The sequence below is a fragment of the Pseudopipra pipra genome, chromosome 3, assembly GCF_036250125.1.
Source record: "Pseudopipra pipra isolate bDixPip1 chromosome 3, bDixPip1.hap1, whole genome shotgun sequence".
Classification (NCBI taxonomy): Eukaryota; Metazoa; Chordata; class Aves; order Passeriformes; family Pipridae; genus Pseudopipra; species Pseudopipra pipra.
In genome coordinates this window covers 14,193,861-14,216,019 of record NC_087551.1, presented here as the reverse complement: position 1 = coordinate 14,216,019, position 22,159 = coordinate 14,193,861, and the positions used below count along the sequence as shown (strand labels likewise).

General features: G+C 37.3%; 1 protein-coding gene across 37 annotated transcripts in view; it reads right to left on the bottom strand.

The window, feature by feature from the left end:
* Positions 1 to 22,159, bottom strand: part of NRXN1 (neurexin 1) — a 711,526-nt gene that overhangs the window by 407,230 nt on the left and 282,137 nt on the right. For all 37 annotated transcript variants that reach the window (XM_064647916.1, XM_064647918.1, XM_064647926.1 and 34 more), the window contains 2 exons: positions 9,758 to 10,141; positions 2,075 to 2,278 (listed from right to left, as the gene is read on the bottom strand). In XM_064647916.1, the coding sequence (XP_064503986.1) occupies positions 2,075 to 2,278; positions 9,758 to 10,141 (588 nt within the window). The remainder of the gene's footprint in view (positions 1 to 2,074; positions 2,279 to 9,757; positions 10,142 to 22,159) is intronic.

Here is a 22,159-nt window from a genome sequence, read left to right as displayed (position 1 = left end):
GGACAGACACATGCAAATATGGCCACTCCATATCATCAGTGTTTACATACTGTTATAACCCAGATATACTGCGATAAATCTTTATAAATAGAAACGACAAATAGGGTAAAAATGGCCAATTTCAAACAAAGCTACATGGTGACAAATCTAAGTGAAAAATTAGGATTAAAAGTCAAAGATGCTTAACTGAGGCAGGCTGCAACTTTCTCCCCATCTGTGAAAGAACAGGTAATTTCTCTCAATGCAATTAAAAAGTGCTCCGTCACAATGGGTCATAGAGCAAGCCAGGCCACAATCAGACATCTTGGACAACTTGTGGATAGTATACCTCAAAGGCTTATCTCCAAAAACTAAGTATTAACATTACTTAGGTCTACAAATAAGGTTTTGTGGGTTTACATATCCTTAATGTATAGATTTAAGAAATGAACAGTGATTACTTTAAAGCTACATTAACACACAGAAAAAAAAAGTCACATATTTATAAACTTTCATCAGAGAATGAAGAGAATTCTTTATATTTTGAGATTATGTTCTTGCCTGACTAAAAAAAAAAATTAAAAAAAAAGAGGAAAAAAAAGGGTTGTCAGAGGAAGGAACAGTATTGCTAGGGCATGGATTTGTCTACTTTTTATTTACTTTCACAAACTATAGAAGTAGGCAGAGGCTGGTGTTTTGTATGTAAAGTGAATAACCTGATCTGTCCACAATCATCTGCTGAGCTACCTGCATTTATTTATTGCTGAAAAAAAAAATCTAAACTCTACACCACGCTACTTGATTTTACACTAGTCCTGGTTTATACCTTTGAGGAACAGATATACCATCAAACCTAGATTTTGTTTCCATATAGCTGAGTTTGTCATGTGTCGTCAACCGCATCAGAAAAGTGGTTGCAAACAGCCAAGGAGCAGCACCTGCACACCCCCTTTACAGAAAGCACCAGGGAGCCTCCCCACCACGGCCTGTAGCAGCCCCAGCTCCACACTGGAGGGGACTGCAAGGGAAGAGTCAACTGGGATACCCTGTCCTTCTCCTTCTCCCTTCTGATAGCTAAACACCAAGACAGTATTTCACTGAGCAACACTTTTGTGAAGTGGAGGGTTGGGCGATTATTTTCTCACCCCCACCCATGCTTTCTAGAAATCATTTATCTGCAACTAAAACAATAAAATACTTAATTCCCTTTAAAAACAGCATTCTGCTGAATGGGAATGGCTGCACGAAATGTGCATTCTCCTGAGCATAATTCTGTTCTCTTTCAGGTCCTGACTCGGACTTATTCATAAGCGTGGCAGAAGTGCTTTTCTTTCTTTCTTTCTTTTCTTTTTTAACTAGGGAAAATCATACCCTAACATTTTGTCCTTAAACAAGGAAACCAATTTTTTTTCTGTAAAAGGGCTTGTGCCTCCTGTGTTCACAAGGCTGTTTGCTGAGGGCCGCAGTCTTTGGGCATTGAAGGGTTGTGTTATCGTTTGATACTACAAAAATACCACTACAGAATTGTTTAAAAAAGAGGAGATGGATTTACTACAGATTTGACACCTAAAAAAAGGAGACCGAGAAATCCATCAGTGGGAATATCTAATTGCAATGTTTCCAGTATTGAAACTAGAAAGTTTTTGATATATTTGCATGTTTTACATTAATTGGTGGAGGTAAAACTGAACTGACCCACATGCACGTTGTTTCTGCTTGCACATTTAAGTTGTGGAATTGATACTGCAAAGAAGTTGTGGAAGGAGACCAGCCTTCCACAATGAAGAATAATTATTTAGCCCAAAAATACCACTGATGAATTTGTCTTCTTTTTTTAGAATACACAATAGTACAAAAATATTGTGATGGATTATGTTAAGACTAAATAAAGAATACAAAAATGCAAAAGAAAACAAAATAAATTATAATAATGGCCATGTATTTGTGTATGTACATACGCAAATGTTGCATTGACATGTGTTTATATATCATTTCAGTTTACTTTTAATGTTAAAACAGGCTGTTTCATAAATGTTTGCAAGCAAAAAGAAAAATGTAAAGAAAATGTTAATTTCTTGGAGGAAGAGGTTGTTACCTAGGTTGACCGTTAGCTTAACTCGTCCTGCATCCAACTCTAAACGAAGGGTATCTGCAGATTCCCTGGAAGTTGTTGCCATTAAAATGCCATAAGCTCGCTGAGACCTGAACCGTAAAGAAACATCTTCGGCCTCTGTATGCATCACAACAGGGAGCTGTATTTTCATAAACATACTTCCATCATAGCTTAAAATTGTTGCCTCTGAAAACATAAAGGAGAAAATCAGTTGTTTAAGAATCATGCTCTGTCTGAAACTCCTTAACGATAAGACGGCAAATGTGCATTTACTTAGCACGACACAGAAAAATTATATATTACATTTCATTATTACATAAGCAAAGTTGGATTTTTTTTTATTAATTTTTTTTCTTGTTTTATTTTGTTTAAGTGGCATATCTTGGTGCTTTTTAAAGAAACTAAATTGCTCTGTAATGGCCCAGTCATCTTCAACCAGATCAGTAAAATCACATATAAAGCAATGATTGAAAAACTAGGCCTGAACTACCCAAAGTAGGTCAAAGACAGTAAAACACATTCAGGTAAACCTTACACCCTAATAAAAGGCCATGTCTGTCATTCACCTAGATAACCATCCTCAGGATGCTTCATGTATAAACCTATCAGCATTGCTACCACCACAGTTACAATTATCATCCAGTTAGCAAAAAGCCTCCTAAAAATGGGTAACTGTGCCCAGCATGGTTTGGATGGGGCACAGATTGCTTCGTGACTACAAAACCCGTGGTATAGAATCAAAAATGGGTACATGAAGCTTATGACAGCCTCAACAAGAGGATTGAGACTAGACTTGGCATATTGAGGGTAAGATCTTAAAACCCCCGAGACGAGCAAATAACTGTCACTTTCAGACATTACAGGAAACCCTTCCAGCGAGAGGCCCTGACACAAAGTAATCACAGTCTGTTAGAGCCCAGAGCAACCAGCCACAAGTCTTCTTTTCCCAGCTTCCAGGCTGGTAACAAGAAGGTAGCAAAAAGACTGCATTTCTGCTCACAGGGAGACACTGTGGTTCCTAGAAAGCAAAGGAAATGCATTTTGGAAATGTGTTAGGAAGTCCTTTCTTGCAGGACAAACAAACATTGTGGCCAGTCAACCACCACAGCCTTTGGAAATGGCTCTTAGGGTTGTTGACAGTGACACATCATGGTGGAAGGAGCAGAGAAAGAGTAACACCCTTTACCCAAACACAACAGTCAGTAGGCAGACCACCAGTAGGCTCTGCAGAAACATACAAAACTATCCATTCTTCATAACTAAAATCACTACCCAATTGGCAAAATGCACTATCTGAATGTGCCCTGTTTTTATGGACATCTGATTGTTTATCTACCACTACCTCACTAGAGACCTCCTAGATTCTTCCATCCTTTAACTCAAAAACTCTCCATCTCAGAAATGGTTGAAGTGTTAGATGATGAAATCTAAACACAATGCTACAGAATCTTTCTTAGAAAAAGGTGCAATTCTGGGGGCACCTCAACTCACTGAATAAAATGTTAGTTACTCGCCCAATAACAGACCAAATAAGCAATGAGCAGAAAGAGAAGACAGCAGAGAACACCCGTGGGAAACTTCCTTATGGTTCAATTTGCTGCAGTATAATGGAGACACTTTTCTATAACAAAGGTGTATTGTGGTCCCAACTTTTCAAAGACTAATAATATTGGTACTAAGTTTAATAAGTATCATAACTAAGTTTGTCAAAACTGTTTCCGTTGCATCTCTTGTATACTGTTAAAGACAGATAAGCTCTTCAAGACTTCCAGCCTACATGATACATGGAAGGACAAAATGTTCCACTAATTCTCTAAGAGGCAAAAATGATAGATGATATTTTCATTAATGGAATCATAAAATGGCTTGGGTTGGAAGAAACCTTAAAGATCATCTAGTTCCAAATGCCTGCCATGGGCAGGGCCACTTTCCACTAGACCAGGTTGCTTCAAACTCCATCCAACCTGGCCTTGAACACTTCCAGGGATGGGGCATCTGCAGCTTCTCTGGACAACCTTCTCCTGTGTAAAGAATTTTAGACCTCCCCAGTACAAATTTGGAGAAAAGAGTTTGATGTTGGAAAAAAGGGATTACTAAAACTGGTGTGAAAGTCCTTAGATGTAACAGGTTAGAAGAACACATTGACAGGTTTGATGATTTCTAGCTACGCAGGTAATGATGATTTCAGCATATTCAAAACCTAAAATTTTTCTGTGAAACAGGTTAAATACTTGCAACAGTCTGAAAAGAGATTTCATGTCAGAGTTTTCAGTGAAAGGTGAGTTGCTTTTTGACTGTTTGGGGTTTCTCTTTGTTGGTTTTGGGTTTAGGTTTTTCTGTGTGTTTGTTTCTTCCTTGCTTTCTTTTGAGGGGAGCGGGCAGTGAAAGTCATGAGCTCATTCCTATGTCTATTTTACAGTTATATTACAACTCTTTCCTATATCTAGCTGTCTAGCCTGTGCATAAAAACTCACAAGATCTTTATCAAGATAAATATGATTTAGATAAAGAATTCTAGCAAAAAAGCTAAAGTTACATGCTAATATAAAAGAACACAAAAGGTTTTTTATATGGTCTATTAAAAACCATCACACTAATAGTATTGAGGGCTTTCATATACAAAGCAAATCCAACATTCAGCAACACTGGAAGTCTGCAGGTAACAAGTTATCTTAAGATAATGTAAAAGAAAGTTGTCAGAATCAGCACTGTTACAATTTGCCAACTTTCCTATAATTATCCAAGTTTTCTTTAGAAAATTACAGAAAAAGGAGAGAAGTAACTGTCTTAATTTAATTGGAGATGACCTGTGAGTATTTAACATCATGGTGAACAGACCTGATGTGATTAGATACTCAATCCTCCTAAACCAGACTGTGCCAATTATTTTGGAAACAGAGGTTCCAAGAACAGACCAAGGATACTGAACAGAAGATCAAATGACTTAAAAGCTCTGGGCAAGGAGGAATCTCCCTCATGTCAACTAGCTCCTTTCAATACAGGGAGCTCCAAGTCATGGGCTTTCTAAATACAAAGGTATCACAAGGGAAAGAAAAAAACAAAACCCAAACAACAAATAAAGTAAAAACAAACACAAAACTGGCAAGAATGAATTGCTAATTTGCAAGACCTGGTTCCTAAGATGGTGAGCTGAATGATGAGAGGCACCAGTTATGCAAAACTTGAAGGAACAATTTGTCTAAAATTAAGTATCAATTTTTGCCCCCTTTATTTTTATTTCTTTTTTTTTTTTTTTTTTTTGCTTTGGACCAACTAATTCCAAGGAGGTATTTGTCTCATCTTTATTTGAAATCTACATGGCTAAATATTCTCACATAAATATTGTCAGAATGTCTTTTTTCTCTTGTTCAGCTTTCTTTTAATTATTAGATCAAATGATAATAGGCTATAAATTTAGCTCAGAATCTGCTACTCATTTGTATAATCAGAGTCTCCACGGCAAAGAATAATAGTTTTACTACCACTTCAGTGTTGGATTCATAGCATTGAAAAGAAAAATAGCAAGAAAATCCTTGTAAAACATCACCGACAGTCTTTTTCTGTGGCAGCAAGTAAGTGTAGGCAGTAGAGTTACTAGCAAGAAATAACCAGTAATACATAATACAAAGATTCATAAAAAGGTATTTTATACATTCATTCTTTGATATTTTTTATAAACTTAACAATTAAAACCTTTGCTGCTTCTGAAGTAAAAACCAACCAACCAAAACACACAAATAAACCAAAACCCTAAAAAGAACCCAGTCAGTTCCCCTTCTCTATTTTTTTCTTCATTTTTTTCTTATTAAAATCTTCAGGGTTAGATAGTGTTCCTTCCTACATATACATATACACACACAACACTTCAATCATCTCTGTGCCTAATACTAAGCATGCAAAGACTAGTACTGACCTGAGGAGATTCAGGACCTTAATTTTCACTTGAGCTGCAATTACCTAAATTGCTCAAGAGACTGAGGCACCAACTCTTCTGGAAACTTACCTACAACTGTTCCTATCCTCAGAAATACTGAACTGGATATTTATAGGCATAAGCAGAATTTTCCAAACAGATCCTATTCTTCAGTTCACAGCCTATTTAAATTAAAGTAAAAGAAGTATGGACTAGGTACTTGAATTTCAGTGTTCTTTCTCATAAGTTTTGCAGTCAGGTGTTTTAAAAACATGATGCTTGGTGAGTACAGATGCCTACTGCATGTATTTTAATAAATAAAACAGGATCTTTTTTTCTCTGAACCTCTTGTGATGCCTGTGAAGTCCCAAAGAGAGAATTATTAATTTTTTCTTGCTTTTTCAGTTTCAAAGTGTCTGCAATAAAATGAAGACTGTATTGCAGCCCACAGAGCTGTTTTTAAAGCATAAAATCACTCTCTGTGTCTGCTATCTCCAAAATCACAAACAAACTTCGCCCAGAAAGTGACAGACAATGCAGTCCAGAGTAATTCCAGGAGGTATGTGAACAATTTGTATCACTTGTAATCAAGTATTCAGGTTTGCTCTCTGATCTTGTTTCATTTACCAGTATTAGTAGAGCAATAGTAGTGCCCTGAAAACACACCCCGATATATACCAGTTTACTCCTAGAAATTGTGTGAGTATTCAAATATGTATTGGTTGCTACTGAGTGAAATTTATTTTTTGTTCTATTCCCAGGCATTTGGTGTTTTCTCTATGGCAGCTACTTCAGTCCACCTGGGCCCAAAGCTGCAGACTTAGTGAATCATAGGGAATCTTTCCATCAGTCTGATAGAAACAATTATTTATACGTGATTTGTTACTAGATAATATGTGATAGAAGTTGAAATGGTTTCTCCCAATTCCTACACTGGTATTATTTCAGGACTGAAGTCCTAAGCCACATTGTAGGGGTACTAGAACTTTAACACACAGAACCAATCAGTTAAGACAGTGATGGAATTGCTCTAATATTTTGAACACATGATTCTTCATACCATATATCGTCGTATTACCTTTATTTTTCTTCATTTTAAATTATAAACCATCCAGATATAATGCAAGGAATGAAAGTTACATTTCTTTAATGGGTATGTGTGTACACAGAGGTGTCTGTGCATGCACAATGTGGACATCTACACACACTCTACTTTCAATATATTTTCCCCTCAGAAATGTCACTTTGATAAATCTTTGTTGGCATGCTTAATTTTTCTTATCACTGTTTGATTATTTTAGTATTGTTCATTGTTCCTAGCTATCCAGTCAAGAGCATACACCTGAAAAAGGTCTTGCCAAGAGGCAGTCACATACTGTGGTCTACAAAGAAAGATAGGAAGCCAAATTATATTGCTGTGACATCTGTCCATCCATCTGCTGTAGCTTCTATAATCTACTAAAGCCAATCTACAGATTATACTGATGTTTAACCTTACTGAAAATCCAGAGTAAAATTGAGAATAACTTTCAAAAGGATAAAAAGGGATGGATATTATATATATACATGCATATATATATATGTATGTATGTATATAATTTTAAGTATAACTAAATTAAAATAGGGTCAAGTAGTGTTCCAGGGTTTTTGTGCACTAATAAACTCTAATTATTTCAGATTCTGTATTGTACAGATAAGTATATATAACATCCAAGTATAGATAAGTATGGATGTTATCACTCCTGCTTTAGGGGAAATAGCACAAAAAATAAATCATGGCAATAAAAAGTACCTACACGCTTTTGTTTACTGAAGACACCTTAATCACTTAATGTTAAATATTCCAATAAAATCTCCAATATTTTATTATAAAGCTTTCTTTTCTTTGTGAAACTGTATTGTTTGTTGAAATGAACATGTTCTTATTTTCTTTAAATTAGTTTGAACAATTATAATTGTGTTGCTTATATCACCAAATACAAAAGTTTATCAGTTACTGCACATTGGCAGTGGCTATAATAACTTTGTGTGGTACGATGCCAGCACGACGCTTTCAGAATCCCAAAAGCTATAATCTTACTAATGCATGACCATTTGGGATATGAATATTACTGAGAAGACATCTCCTTTCAGTGTAGTTTCCTCTGGAGAGGGAAACCCAAGAGCACGAAATGATCCCATATTGTTGAACTGCCGCACATTTTTCTGTTGGACAAGAACCAAATATTATTGTAGAGAAGCCAACACCACCACTATAATGCCACCATTCCCACTGGGGGTATGCTCTGGGAAAATGAAGCCTTAAACTGGACAGTGACTGAAAATAAGGCATGGGAAATAAAAAAAGACAACGTTTTCTATATAAAGTATCACCACCTGTCCAATATATTTATGGGAAATTGTTATGATGAAGCCCGCTTTGAAGTTCTTTGCAGATCTGCGCGTGTTTATGCCTCTAACGCACATGTTTTCCGGCTTTTCATTGGAAAAAAATGCAAATCCGGTTTTCGCTTGTGCCCTATGTAATAGGAGAGTTTGGCCACAGGGTGGTACACCAGCCATGTTTAACAGAAGGCTTCGGGGATGCTCAGGCAGCTCGGCTGTGCCCTCTGCCAGCTCCACTCCACCAGTAACAACAATCTGGAGAGCTCAGAATAACTGGCCATGAGCCAAAGGCATAAATTGTCAGAAAATAAGACAGGAAAAAATCGAGAAAAATCGGAGAATTTTCTTGCAAATGCTAGTAATATCGTGGTATTAATACTACATAAATGCACACATCTATTTACATACAACTTTGAAACATTCATTAGGGTTTTGTTTTTAAAGAAAATATTTTTGTTTCATCTGACTAGCTAGAAAAAATAATCAAACTAGATGAAAAAAATTACCTTTCCAGTCAATAAACTTTAGGTTTAGATTTCAGGTTGAAGAGAATCTGTACTGTGTCAAATGTGAGATGAAAAAATAAAACTTCTACCATTGACACATTTTCTATTGCAATAAGAATAAAAATAAACACTTACATTAAATCTTTTGTTAGCATACTCCATAATTTTAAATTAATTACAGGATTTTCTACCTGTTAACTAATTTCAACATCTGCCTTCCTTGCCACTATCCACCTTTTCAATAAAATAAATGGCATTTGTCAACTTCACTGTTACCTTTCCTAGGCAAGAGGGATACTCAGAGATTTAAGATAACTAGAAACAGTTTTCTTGGGTACTAGGATCCTTTTAAAAAGAGTTAGGTAAGAAATATCAGTTCCTACACTGATTCTTCTGCTTTGACTCATGGATGAAGTTCTGGTCACAGATTTAAGTGATGCTGTGGAATTCAAAAGTAAATTTAATTACAGACTGATATTGACATAAATAGGCAGAGAACAAGACCTCCATTTGGAATTGGAATGTGACCCTTATAGCCATGCAAAACGATTTAAAATTGCTTTCACAAAGCTTCTCAGAACTCAGCAATGTATGATGAGAGAAAAAGGAGGCATTTTCTAAGAAACATTCAGCAATACTGACTCTCTGTCATAGGCAACTGATACTTCCTCATGCATCTTAGAATCTCCCCTAAGATCTTTCCTCTAGAGTTATTCCTTTCAGTCTGGAGCAGGGCTCCATCTCATATCAAATAAAAAACAGGATTTTTTTTTGCCTCAGGAAAGTTAATGTCAGTTTACCACTTTTAATCATTGTGCAGGATTCTGTAAAACAGAAATGCAGTTATCTCATGGAACCTACCTCTTTCACATGATCTGCCAAGGTAGCCCGTGCCAGAGCAATCACAAACATATCTGTTCCACCCATCCCTGCACACACCATTGTTTTTACAGGGGTTGCTAAGGCAAGGTTTTGCAGTTTCTCTTGAGCATGAGGGTTTTACTCCAGCTGTGCTTTGAATTTCAGCCATCTGTCGAATATCTTTGCTTTGACCATCAATAAATAAATCTCTAATGCAGCCGACGTATCCATAATTGAGAAGTGCTGTCCACACCTCTGTTGGGAAGACGAGGCCTGCTTTATTTTCTGGTAAGCCTCCAAGATATAAGTCATCATCCAAGTCAAGGATTTCACTTTCCCCCGGTGCAGTATATGGTGTACGTAATGTGTTCACAGATATGGTCCCTGAAAAGACAACAAAATGCATGATTTTCAAGACATTTAAAAGATTTTGGTTTTGCTTTTTTACTCATTCATCTGCACGTCACAAACAGCTATAAGTGAAGCACAGCTATTCTATTTGTACATCTATAGAATCATAAATACACTTCACTATTTTAATTCCGATGGAGTACAAATACTGTCAGGAAGTGAATTATGAGAAAAACATTTATGCACAATACTACAGGATCACAATATCAAAAAAATCCAGCCAAAATCACCTTATCAATCTCATAGGGGAAGGGGGAATGCAGTTGAGAGTTATTTTCAGAAGTATCCTCATTGTGCAACAACAACAACAACAAAATCTTCACTACCTCATATGCATTTCAAAGCATTAAGGGTGAGGCTGCCTTGATAGGTTGTAACCTGGGAGGCATATCTGTGTCTTTGGTTTGGATCCAAAGACACAGTATTTTTAAAAGACTCTCACCACTTTCAGTGGGCTTTGGATAAGACTTTTTTCTTTAAGTGCAGGAGGAAAATACTCTCATCAGCTTCCAGGGAGGCAATCATTAAGAAGGTAGTGATGCGCTCCTAGAGTGAAAATCAATGCCTCTGGCACTTACCTCGAAATGTGTGCATGTTACAAACAGAGGGAGAGAAGATGTATATAGACCTTCAGGAAATCAGAAGTATCTATTTGATTTAAATTTAAAAATTAAATAAACAAAATTAAACCTAAAATAGAGTTTTCTTTCTACAAAGTGTCTGACTAAAAAAAACTGTAATCAACTGCAAAGATTCTTTTTGGTTATATTTTTTAAAAACAATGAGGTATGCAATTTTTACAGTTTGAATAAGCAGAAAAACAAATTTAGTACATGAAGTCATAGAACATACTTATGTCAATCCAATTTAATTTTATTGCTAAGTAAAATCACTTGAAAACAAAATCTTCATGTAGATCTTCACAGAAGTGACTCCTTACCATTCTATGGGAGTGCAAAAGCAAACAAAATATAAATCAAAACATTATATAGGTCACCAGATTACTATAATGTACCAGTCATATCATGTAACACTTATCTTCTGAACATGCCATTAAAAGTGTATAAATGATGACAAGACACTGAAGAATCATATTTACCACAATGAATTTATCATACACATATATACAAAACTAACATGATATACTACCTCCAATGTTAACCTGGAAGAGATTCCACAAGATAACACCAATTATCAAAAATACTTCCGCTGTGATAGGAGTTGTGCACAGGAATAAGACATTCAGATTTTTTTAGAGCATACATACTAAAATATGAGTTCTAAGTAAAGGAAGGTCAGAAAAAGATCATTCTCCTACTTGGATATATCCTAAAATTTAGGCTTTTCTTTTAGTTACGGACTCTTGTGGAAGCTATGTTCTTTCTGTTCTTTTGTTGTTTCAATTGGTTAACTTCAACAATGCAGAATTAATAACCAAAGAATCTGAATCTTTAGTGAAAGGTCTTTGGGGTAAAGATCTCAGGAGGTCCAACTTCCATGTGAGACTTGGGACATTTGGATTTTAGAAGGGCTGGATACCACTACAAACAGTCTCCCTACTATCAGAAGAGATCTAAAAAGATAAAACAAAGGTTTGCATAGCATTTTTGCATATTTATAAGGACATTTAAAGAATAAGGATGTGGTCAGTTTTCCCTTTTATGTATTATCAGAAAAGTTTTCTCTGTGAGTTGAATAATCACACAGATGTAAAAATGAACTTTCAGTCTTAACTGTAAGAAATAGGCATGTTGAGACAAGATGCTTTTTCTTCCCAACCTCCATCTGTTGAAAACTGATAAGATTATTATGTTTTGCTAACTCTAAAAATTTGTATTATTGCTCAGATTCTTGAAGCGGAACTTGGCACTCCTATGGAACACTTGCTATAGATTTGACCTCAGGCATGCAAGCATAAACACTTTGAGATTTGATCTTATTAATCAGGTGCATCAAACAAGGACACCTGTGAATGACCTGTCAAACCAAGATAGCTAACTTTTCTGAGAGCATCCTGGGTATCAAGAAGGACTGCTAACAGACAAGAGATCATTTCTCCTTCCAAAAAAAAATAAAGATGCTGTAAACATAAATCATATTTGTCCTCAGTATTTCTTACTGGTATTGTTGCTTGCTCCCATCTGTTGCTGTACATGCTATTTTAGGACCAAATACTTTAAACCTGTGTTCAGGCAGCACCCACTTATGCACCCACACAAGTTAACTCAGCTGCAGCCTCCAACCTCAAGCTCATGAATGCGAGTAATGCTGTTTTCTATTGGACAAAGGCATTTATATTTTCAAGATATTCAAGACAACTCCTAGGACTCCTTTTCCTGATTACTTTGAGTGCACAAGAAAAGACAGGTAAATCTCTACCAGTGCAGCTGCAACATTACATGGTGTTCCAAGTGGAAGCTTTGGAAGCACAGAAGGCTTAGAAAGGTGAATGATAAAGGGAACTGTAGATCACCACTACACTCTGGTGATTGTGAAATAGTTAAGTGATAGATTGAAGTGGGAAATTTTTCTTCAGTATGTCATAAAGGATTACCCCAAAGACAGCTTAAATATTATTTTGAATAGTTAGCAACAGCTTCTTAAATAAATGAACTTTTCACCTTCCCAATAAATGAAACCCCATAAAATATGCCCTGGGAGAATTGCTCTGAAATTTTAGTGCAATCATAGCATCTAATGACTATGGGTAGAAAAACATGACAGGCAACAACTCCTCTGTGCATCTTTTTCATGCTTTAGAAGGCCATGAAACCACTATGACACATCTAGACTATCTCCAATTTACTGCTGGACATATTCATGACATTCCAACTAACTGCCATAGTGTGTGCATTATCTTCAACCAAAATACTGTAAGTTATCTCTACTTAATTCTTTTGAGAGCTACACAAAGGCACATAGCACCTTCAGAAGACCCAAAGCTGTTATGTAGAAGCTTGAACAAAATATCACATAGCACACTGTCTAACAAGAACCAGGACTATAATATAGATAGGCTATAGTCTATCTAATAGCAGACAAGCTATGCCTAGGCACCAAGAGGTTCATGCTCTCAGTTACCAAGTTGTCCTACTTTCCAGCTGAACTTGTAATAGCATGTCCAGGCAATTGTACAGCCATCACTGCTCTTGGTATCCAAATTACCTTTTATGTATCTCTGACACATAAAGCAAACTTTATTCACTAATTGCTTTGTAAATGCAGGTGAAAAAATTCCAAGAAAAATAAGGGGAAATAAGAAAACTATTCCAAAATACAGTAGAAATTACAGGGTCTTGTAAGTATCCTAAAATTAAATGTAGAACTCAAGTTCATAGAATATGGGCCTGAATTAAAAAAAAAACAAACCAACGAGTCTACTAGCACTTGCATCAGTGCATCCAGATGCACTTCACAGTGCATCCAGAGCTGTGACAGAATTAGAGGGTGCTGTGTCATCATGGTGAGGTTGTTTTGGGGATTTTTCTTTGTTTGGTTGGTTGGTTTTCATCCTCTGTTGTTTTGGGTTTGTTGTTGTTTTTTTTTTTTAAAGCCTGTCTTCTTTTTTAAGGGAAATTTTAATTTCTACGGAAGACATCTCAAGTTGGACCTCATGACAATGGCAGATGCTACCTCAGAAACTGGGGACTGTAATGCACATCCCCTTTGAAAGATTTCAATTGTACTTTCTCTGGGAATTATAGGCAGATTAAAAGGAATTGTTTTGTCAAATCACCAGTGTGTTCCAATTCACTTGGATGTTCCTGCTTATGAATGTGAAGAGACATCACTTTCCACAGAAGCAGAAAGAAGGAAAGCTAATGGAGCATACAAATTTCTTACGTGGTGTAGAGTAAGATACACACAGATATCCCCCCAAAATGCCAAGGCAGTGGAAAGAATCAAAAAAGGTTTATCCTGAAGATGAGAACTCTAAAAAAATTACAAAGGGAAAACTGCACCAGCCTGCAAAGCAGTGCTGGGCCTGAAAAAGACACAAAATCCTGTCTTCTTCCAGCCCCTTTCCTTCCTTATCTTCTCTCCTTTGCCTGCCTGTAACATCTGTTTTATCTGTCCACATTGCAGGGATCTGCCCACAGGGGTAGCCTTTCTCTGGATTGCAAGAAGGAAAGAACATCTCCCTATCACTGAAAAAGGGGTTTCTTCTTAGGGAGAAAGTCTCCTTAAGCAGACATTCAATTAAACTCTAATCTCCTCGAAGAGAAATCTTCAGAAAAAGGAACACCTATCCCAGTACAAGAAAAGGTTAGTAAATCACCCTGTAAAGACACTGTAGCATCAATCCTTCTCAAGACAGAATTGTCAAGTTTGACAAGTGGAAAACATGGGATACATCTCATTTTACAAAATAACCTAGAGACAACAGATATTACCAGAAAGTAGCAGATTCAGAGGAGCACTGGCCACTCAAGAGAAAACTATAACCTTAAATTGTAACAACTCTGTAAGTTGAAGGACCATCCTAAAAGTTCCATCTTTGCATACTACCTAGCATAACAGCACCCATAATCAGATCAGTAACTGTTTCTTTGAAAAGAGCAACACTGAGACATAATGCCTGTCAGGAAACATGCAGCTTCCTTGCAAAGTTTTTTAATAGTCAAAGTAGGAAATATTGTCTGTATTTCTATCAGAATAAGGAAGAAATGGAAAAATGCTGATAGCATGTGATTTTTCCAGCCTGAAAGAAGAAAAAGGGAATGACTGAAAGACAAGTGGAGTGACTTATTGAGTCTGGGAATTCATGATCTACCTTTAGACTCTAAAAAAACAGTAGCATTTCTAATCTTCAGAAATTGGACATAAATTTAAGGGTCCTGGATGACCCATGGATATTCTGATTCTGCAGCATTTTACCCAAGAACACAGTGCAATTTAAAGATTCAGAAATTTCTTTAGGTATTGGAAAAGCAGTTTGAGAAAAACTAATGAAATTATGGGCTTCAGCAAAAATTATTGACTTAAAGGACAACTGATTAGTGAGCAGTCCTTCAAAGGAAGAGTCTACAATATAAGTCAAAAATAATCCACATATGATCAAAATGGGAAATATATTGGGAGTTATAGAGAAGCCTATTGTGCCGCTTTACTGGGCATTGGTAAAGTTTTATCTTGAACTCTGAGAAAGATGTAGATCAGCCAAGGAGACTGCAGAAGATGGTAATAAAAATGGTCTATAGTTACAGAACATGTCATAATAAGGATAGGAAGAAGCTGGTGTTTCTTAGTCTCTAAACCAGAGACTGACATAATCTGCCTGCCAGGCAGCTCTCAGTAAGACAAGAGGGCATGGTCTTAAGCTGTGCCAGGGGAGGTTTAGGTTGGATATTAGGAAGAAATTCTTTACAGAGAGGGTAATCAGCCATTGGAATGGGCTGCCCAGGGAGGGGTGGATTCTCCATCCCTGGAGGTTTTTAAGATGAGACTGGATGTGGCACTCACTGCCATGGTCTAGTAACCACAGTGGTGTTGGATCAAGAGTTGAACTTTATGATCTCAGAGGTCCCTTCCAACCCAGCTGATTCTATGATTCTATGATTCTAATATTCAGATGCTAAGTATTATAGAAATATGACATAGGGCAAAAATGTGTGGTGTATTTTGTGCCTGCTATGGACAAGAAAATGATGGAAAAAAAATGGGGTTTTGTGCATAGAAAATTATTCAGCTTATGAATGATTACGTGGGAAGGTTGTGACTGCTGGAGGTGACTCAACACCTGTCAAGACTTACACAAGTACACTATCACTACTTTCATTGAAGAGATAAAATATTGGACCTCTCAAGGTCACCCATCTCGATTTTACTATGAGCTTATGAATAGATGAAAAACACTAAATGGATCATTGGAAGAATTTTCCTTAAAATTCAATATAAACCCATTCTCCCAAATACACAAACTATTAATGTTTGTTGAAATAGAAACATGTAAATCTAGCGGTTCTTAAAAGTTTGAAAACATGTGGGAAGCAATATATAGAAGTGTACACGTAAAAAAAAAAGAACCTATAACACAACACATGTAATTGATATCAACAAAGTACTACTTACAGTGAGATACTGATTATAGTTAAGCTCTAATTACATACTTTAGGAATAATTTCTGGTATTCAGGCTGAAATTCTAACTTTAGTTCAAAATTCCAGTGACTTAGCCCTTAAATGCTACCTACCTATGAATACATTCTGATACATTCTGTTTTACACTGCCCTACACAGTTAGAGGTTGACAAGAAAAGTAAGATTCCTCTCTGATTTCACTCTGTAATGATGATTTCCAGAGGATGAATGGTGGTTATTTAAAAAAAAAAACAACCACATGCAAGGTTATCTTTGAATATGGTAACCAGTTTAAAAAAAATTTAAATAACACTTAAGTCTCAGAAAGCAGTTATTAAACCTATTTCTACTGTGTTGCAAGAAACACTGTGAACAAAGACCTTTACAGCTGCTTCATGGTTGGATTTTATTTAGTTTATGCTTTTGGGTTTTTTTCCCATTCTTTTTCTGCAGAATTAGCAGTACTGTTAAGAGCAGAACAGACAAACATTTCCCTTAGGTATGAGTTAATGAGCCTCTCCAATAATATTCATTATCTCAGCAATTTACTTTTTCATAAGACTGTGTATAAGAAACTAAATCTTATTTCTAAACCTTTTCTCAATCCTGATCATTTAAATATGAAGATTGCAAGTAGAGCTACTACAACTATTCTGATCTCTCTGCTTATATGACGTAGCCTATTTAGTTGCTTTTTGTGCCCAGGAAAAACATTTGCCTTTAAAGAAACAGTGAAAAAAAGGAGCAAGGTATTAATTCTAAATACACTTTACATCTTGTGAGCTAAAGCACAATATAATAGCTGTGATGAGGACTGTGACCACAGCATACATCCCATGGCCAAGACAGGGCACATGTGAAGCAGCTATGAAGCTACTAACTATCCTTTGCAAGAATTCAGGATATACATTTCAGGAGTACTGGGAAGAAACTCAGCCTATTTGACAGGACACAGCAGTCGGGAACCAGTTGGGAACTCTGCTGCATACCCATCAAGAAAGATGGACCAGTGGAGAAGGTATGAAATCTTTTACTTAACCCTGGGAAATATGGTCTCAGGAGCTCCTTCTTACCAAAGGACTTCTTTTTAGGTAAGAAAGCACACACAGTGAGTCACACAGGTAACAGAATGGGACTCTAGGCTGAAAAATTTCTGTAAGAATAATAGGTCAAAAGTTCCTTCATCAGAAGGAAATTAAAAGGCGTCATCTCTTCCCTCTTTCTTGTAGCTCTCAAAATCTGAGATTGGCAGAATTGCCAGAGAATAGAGCCCAGACAGTTACAATTTAACTAGTGTGTTCTCATTCCCTATATCTTCCTCCCCTCCTCCACTGCAGGCCCAGACAGGCAATGGCAAAGTCAGTAGTTTAGAGTGGATGCTCACTGTGACTGCGAGTCTGGAAGAGAGCAAAGAATGAAAAATAAATCTAGTCCTTGCTGATCCAGCTAATATGAAAGTCAAGGAAATTAGCAAAGCTCCTTGAGAAATGTCACAGCATTCCACTATCAGAGGGAACCACTCTACATTGGATTTAAGGGCTAGGAGCAAAAGGTTTCAAGACACTGAATGTCATTAAAAACAAACAAACAAACAAACAAACCACAGTTTATTTGAGCTATTTATTCATTAACAGAAGAATCTCTTCCTTTATGTTTGATAGCTAGGGAAGTATGCTGTCAACAGCAACAAGAAAGTATCTGAAAAACAACTTTTTTCTATACTTTTTTCTATACTTGTATAAAAATTCTGAAGGTAAGCAAGTGAAAAATAATCATGTGATTTCCAGTATGTTTGGTTTGGTCTACAGGAAAGAAACCAAAAAGCATCCTGAAATAGTAAAGTAAATTCTATTATTCATGGAAAAAACACACCAACATACATAATGAGATACATAACTCCAAGAGATGATGGAGTTGTGAACACAAGTTGGTGGAGTTTGCGATCCTCAGGGCAGTGAGGAGGGTGCAGAGCAAGCTCACTGCCCTGGACTTCAGGAGAGCAGAATTTGCCCTCTTCAAGGACCTACTCAGTAGAGTCCTATAGGAAAGAGCCCTGGAGGGCAGAGGGCTCCAAGAATACTGGCTGATATTCAAGGATCATTTCCTCCAAGCTAAGGGGAGATGCATCCCAACAAGGAGGAAATCAGGTAAAAAATGCCAGGACACCATCATTGATCTATAAGGAGTTGCTGAGTGAATTCAGAGCAAAAAAAAAGGTTTCAGAATGTGCAAATGAGGACAGGTGGCCTTGGAGGAATACAGGGATATTGGATGGGATAGCCAAGGCCCAGTTAAAATTGAGTCTGGCCAGGGACACCAAGGATGACAGGAAGGGCTTCTGTAAGATATGTTACAACTATAAGAAAGACTAGGAATAATGTGGGTCCTCTCCAGAAGGAAACAGGAGACCTGGCTACCATGGATGAAGAGAAGGCTGAGGCTTTCAATGACTTCTATGCCTCAGTCATCAATGGCATGCACTCCAACCATGCTGCACAAGTTGAGAAAGGCAAATGCAGGGACTGGGAGAACAAAGACACTAAGCCCACTGCAGGACAGGATAAGATTTGAGACTAGCTGAGGAACCCGAATATGGAGAAGTCCATGGAATCCAATGAGATGCATCTGCAGGTCCTGAGAGAGCTGCCAAACAAAATTACTAAATCACTATCCAGCATTTTTGAAAAGTCGTGGCAGTCAGGTGAAGTCTCTGATAACTGGAAAAAGGGAAATATAACCCTCATTTTTAAAAAGTGGGAAGCAGAGGACCCAGAGAATTACACACCAGTCAGTCTCATCTCTGTGCTAGGCAAGATAATGGAGTGGATTCTCGTGGAAACTGTGCTAAGGCACATGGAAAACAAAGATGTGATTGGTAACAGCCATCATGGCTTTACAAAGGGGAAATCATGCCTGAAAAATCTGGTGACCTTCTCAGACAGGGCTACAGCACTGGCAGATGGGGCAGAGCAACTGACATCATCTGCCCAGACTTATGCAAAGCATTTGACACTGTCCTGCACGGCACCCTGGTCTCTAAGTTGGAGAGACGTGGACTTGATGGATGGACCACTTGGTGGATAAAGAACTGGCTGGATGGTCACACAAAGAGTTGTGGTCAGGTGATCATTGTCCATGTGGAGATCAGTGATGGGTGGTGTCCATCAGAGGCTGGTGCTGAGGCCAGTACTCTGGGATCGAGGGCACCCTCAGCAAGCTCACTGATGACACCAAGCTGTGGGGTGCAGTTGGCATGCTGGAGGGAAGGGATACCATGCAGAGGGACCTTGACAGGCTTGAGAGGTGGGCCTGTGTGAACCTCACAAAATTCAACAAAGCAAAGTGTAAAGTCCCACACTTGGGTCATGGCAATCTCAGGCACACCTACAGGCTCGGCAGAGAAGTGATTGAGAGCAGCCCTGCGGAGAAGGACTTGGTGGTGATGGTTCATGAGAAACTCAATATGAGCTGGCAGTGTGTGCTCACAGCCCAAAGAGCCAAGCAGCGTGGGCAACAGGTTGAAGGAGGTGATTCTCCCCCTCTACTCTGCTCTTGTGATACCCCACCCGGAGTACTGCATACAATTCTGGTGTCCCCAACAAAAGAAGGACATGAACTGTTGGAGCAAGTCCAGAGGAGGGCCACAAAGTTGATAAGTGGACTGGAGCAACTCTTCTATAACGACAGGCTGAAAAGGTTGGGGCTGCTCAGCCTGCAGAAGAGAAGGTTGTGTGGAGACCTTATAGCAACATTCCAGTTTGTGAAGGGGGCTTACAGGGAGGCTGGAGATGGACTCTTTATCACGAACTGTAGTGATAGGACAAGGAGGAAAGGTACAAACCGAAAGAGGAGAAAATCAGGCTGAATATTAGAAAGAAAGTCTTTACTGTGAGGGTGATGAGATACTGTAACAGGTTGCCCAGGGAGGCTGTGGATGCACCAACCTTGTCAGTGTTCAAGGCCAGGTTGGACAAGGCCTTGAAGCAACCTGATCTAGTGGGAGGTGTCCCTGTCCAAGGCAGGGGGAGTTGGGACTAGATGATTGTCATGATTCCACTCAGTCAATATTCTCATCAAAAAAAATAATGGCATTGCTGGTGTTATTGGTACTTCTCCTGCTGTATTGTTGTATGAATTAGAATAATAGAAAAATGTTGATGTCTGGTTCAGATTACAGCTAAAAATTCAGTTTGTCAATCCATAAGCCTACATATTTTATCAAGTATTCCTGGTAATAGGTCATTGGTTGAGAGTGAATAGGTATTACAGTCAGTTTTCAAGAGTGACAGGGTAAATAAATTTCACCACTCTGAATCACAGGCAAGTCAGCAGATGGATTAATTTGGTTATTTATAATTCTACTTCAAAATATCATGCAATCCTGATCACCAGGTTTGTTTGTTTCCTAAAATAAGTCTACATTCTTGCTGATGTCCATCAACAGTTCTAAAAATTAAAGTATGCCCTAAACTCTCTTAATAGCACTTGTGAGCAACATTTTTTGTGAAGCAATGAAAGTGTAGAACACATCTTCAAATGTAAACAATTGCTATGCATTTATTTCTTTTCTGTATAGTTCTGTTGGCTTTGGATGTAAGAATAAACTTTGCTTTCAGCAGAGTCCCACAGGCATGATTATTACAGGATTTACTGCCTCATATGAATCACTGAAACAGCACTTAAGAAGGAATTCTGAAATGAAGATTTTAGTATAAATAATATAACTGCTGGATACTCCATCCCAACTGAGGATGTTGAGAAGTTATGTTTTCTTGTTTGGTTAGGGTTCTTTTTCTTGTTTGTCTGGGGTTTTTGTTGGATTTTCTTTGCTTGGTTGGTTGTTTGGTTGTTTCTTTTTAACCTCAAGAAATGTAAATAAGCAACTGAGATAACATAATAAGAAAATCAAATGCTTTAAAAATAGAATTTGAAGCTGCACAGCCAATGAATCACATAATTATTTTTCATAACTGTAGGGCAGATCAATTGAATTTGGTCTGATTTTCAGCATAGGTGTGACTAAAATCTTCAATTTAAACCTGCACCTAAGATTTGCTTGATCTGAAATCTGATTTGTGGATAATAAGAAAATAAGTCATAAAATAATAACTCATTTGTGGTTAAGCTCTCAGAAGGAAATTGTAAATGCAAGTTATGGAAAAGGAGCCACCAGAAGGAAGAAAGTGGGGGAAACCCCACAAAATCCAAAAAGAATTTACATTTTTTAACACTCAATTTCAGAGTATAAATAAACTTCAGACTGAACACCAATACTAATCAGAAAATTCTTAGATGGACAGAGTTACAGATTCATTACATTCACCACTTCCTTCCTCCCCTAATCTTGGCATGAACTACAGGAAAGATACCTTAGAAGAGATCTGTCCTTCAATTAATGCATATTGATTATTTGCTTAAGTCAAGATATATACTCAAGATAAGATGCAGCTGAAACACGACAATTTCACTAGTTAAAAGCATTTTATGCCATATTAGATTTCAGTAGCATTAGGAAGAGTTTATGAATTCTTTATTTTTACCCTTTTTGGTGAGGTCATTTTCTGAGTAAACTACTACAGAATATGAATCATACTGACAGAATGCAGCATGGCAATTATTTTCATTTCTGCTGATATGTGTTGTTAGCCATTCATTAGCATATCATTTAATTATGCTGAGACCTGCTGACATGATTGGAACTTCGGTGTTGTTTCTGTAGGCCAGCTATTCCCTGTGTTGGAGATTACTTTCAGTAATCCTTTTTTTTCTTTATTTTCATTGTTGAAATTTGACACTTCAGCTATTTGGTGTAAGCAAGCACAGAGGGAGATTACGATTGGTTTTTCAAGTACAGAACAGACTTATTTGCAAGATTAAGTACTTGATTACCCAATAATGTTAACATAAGATA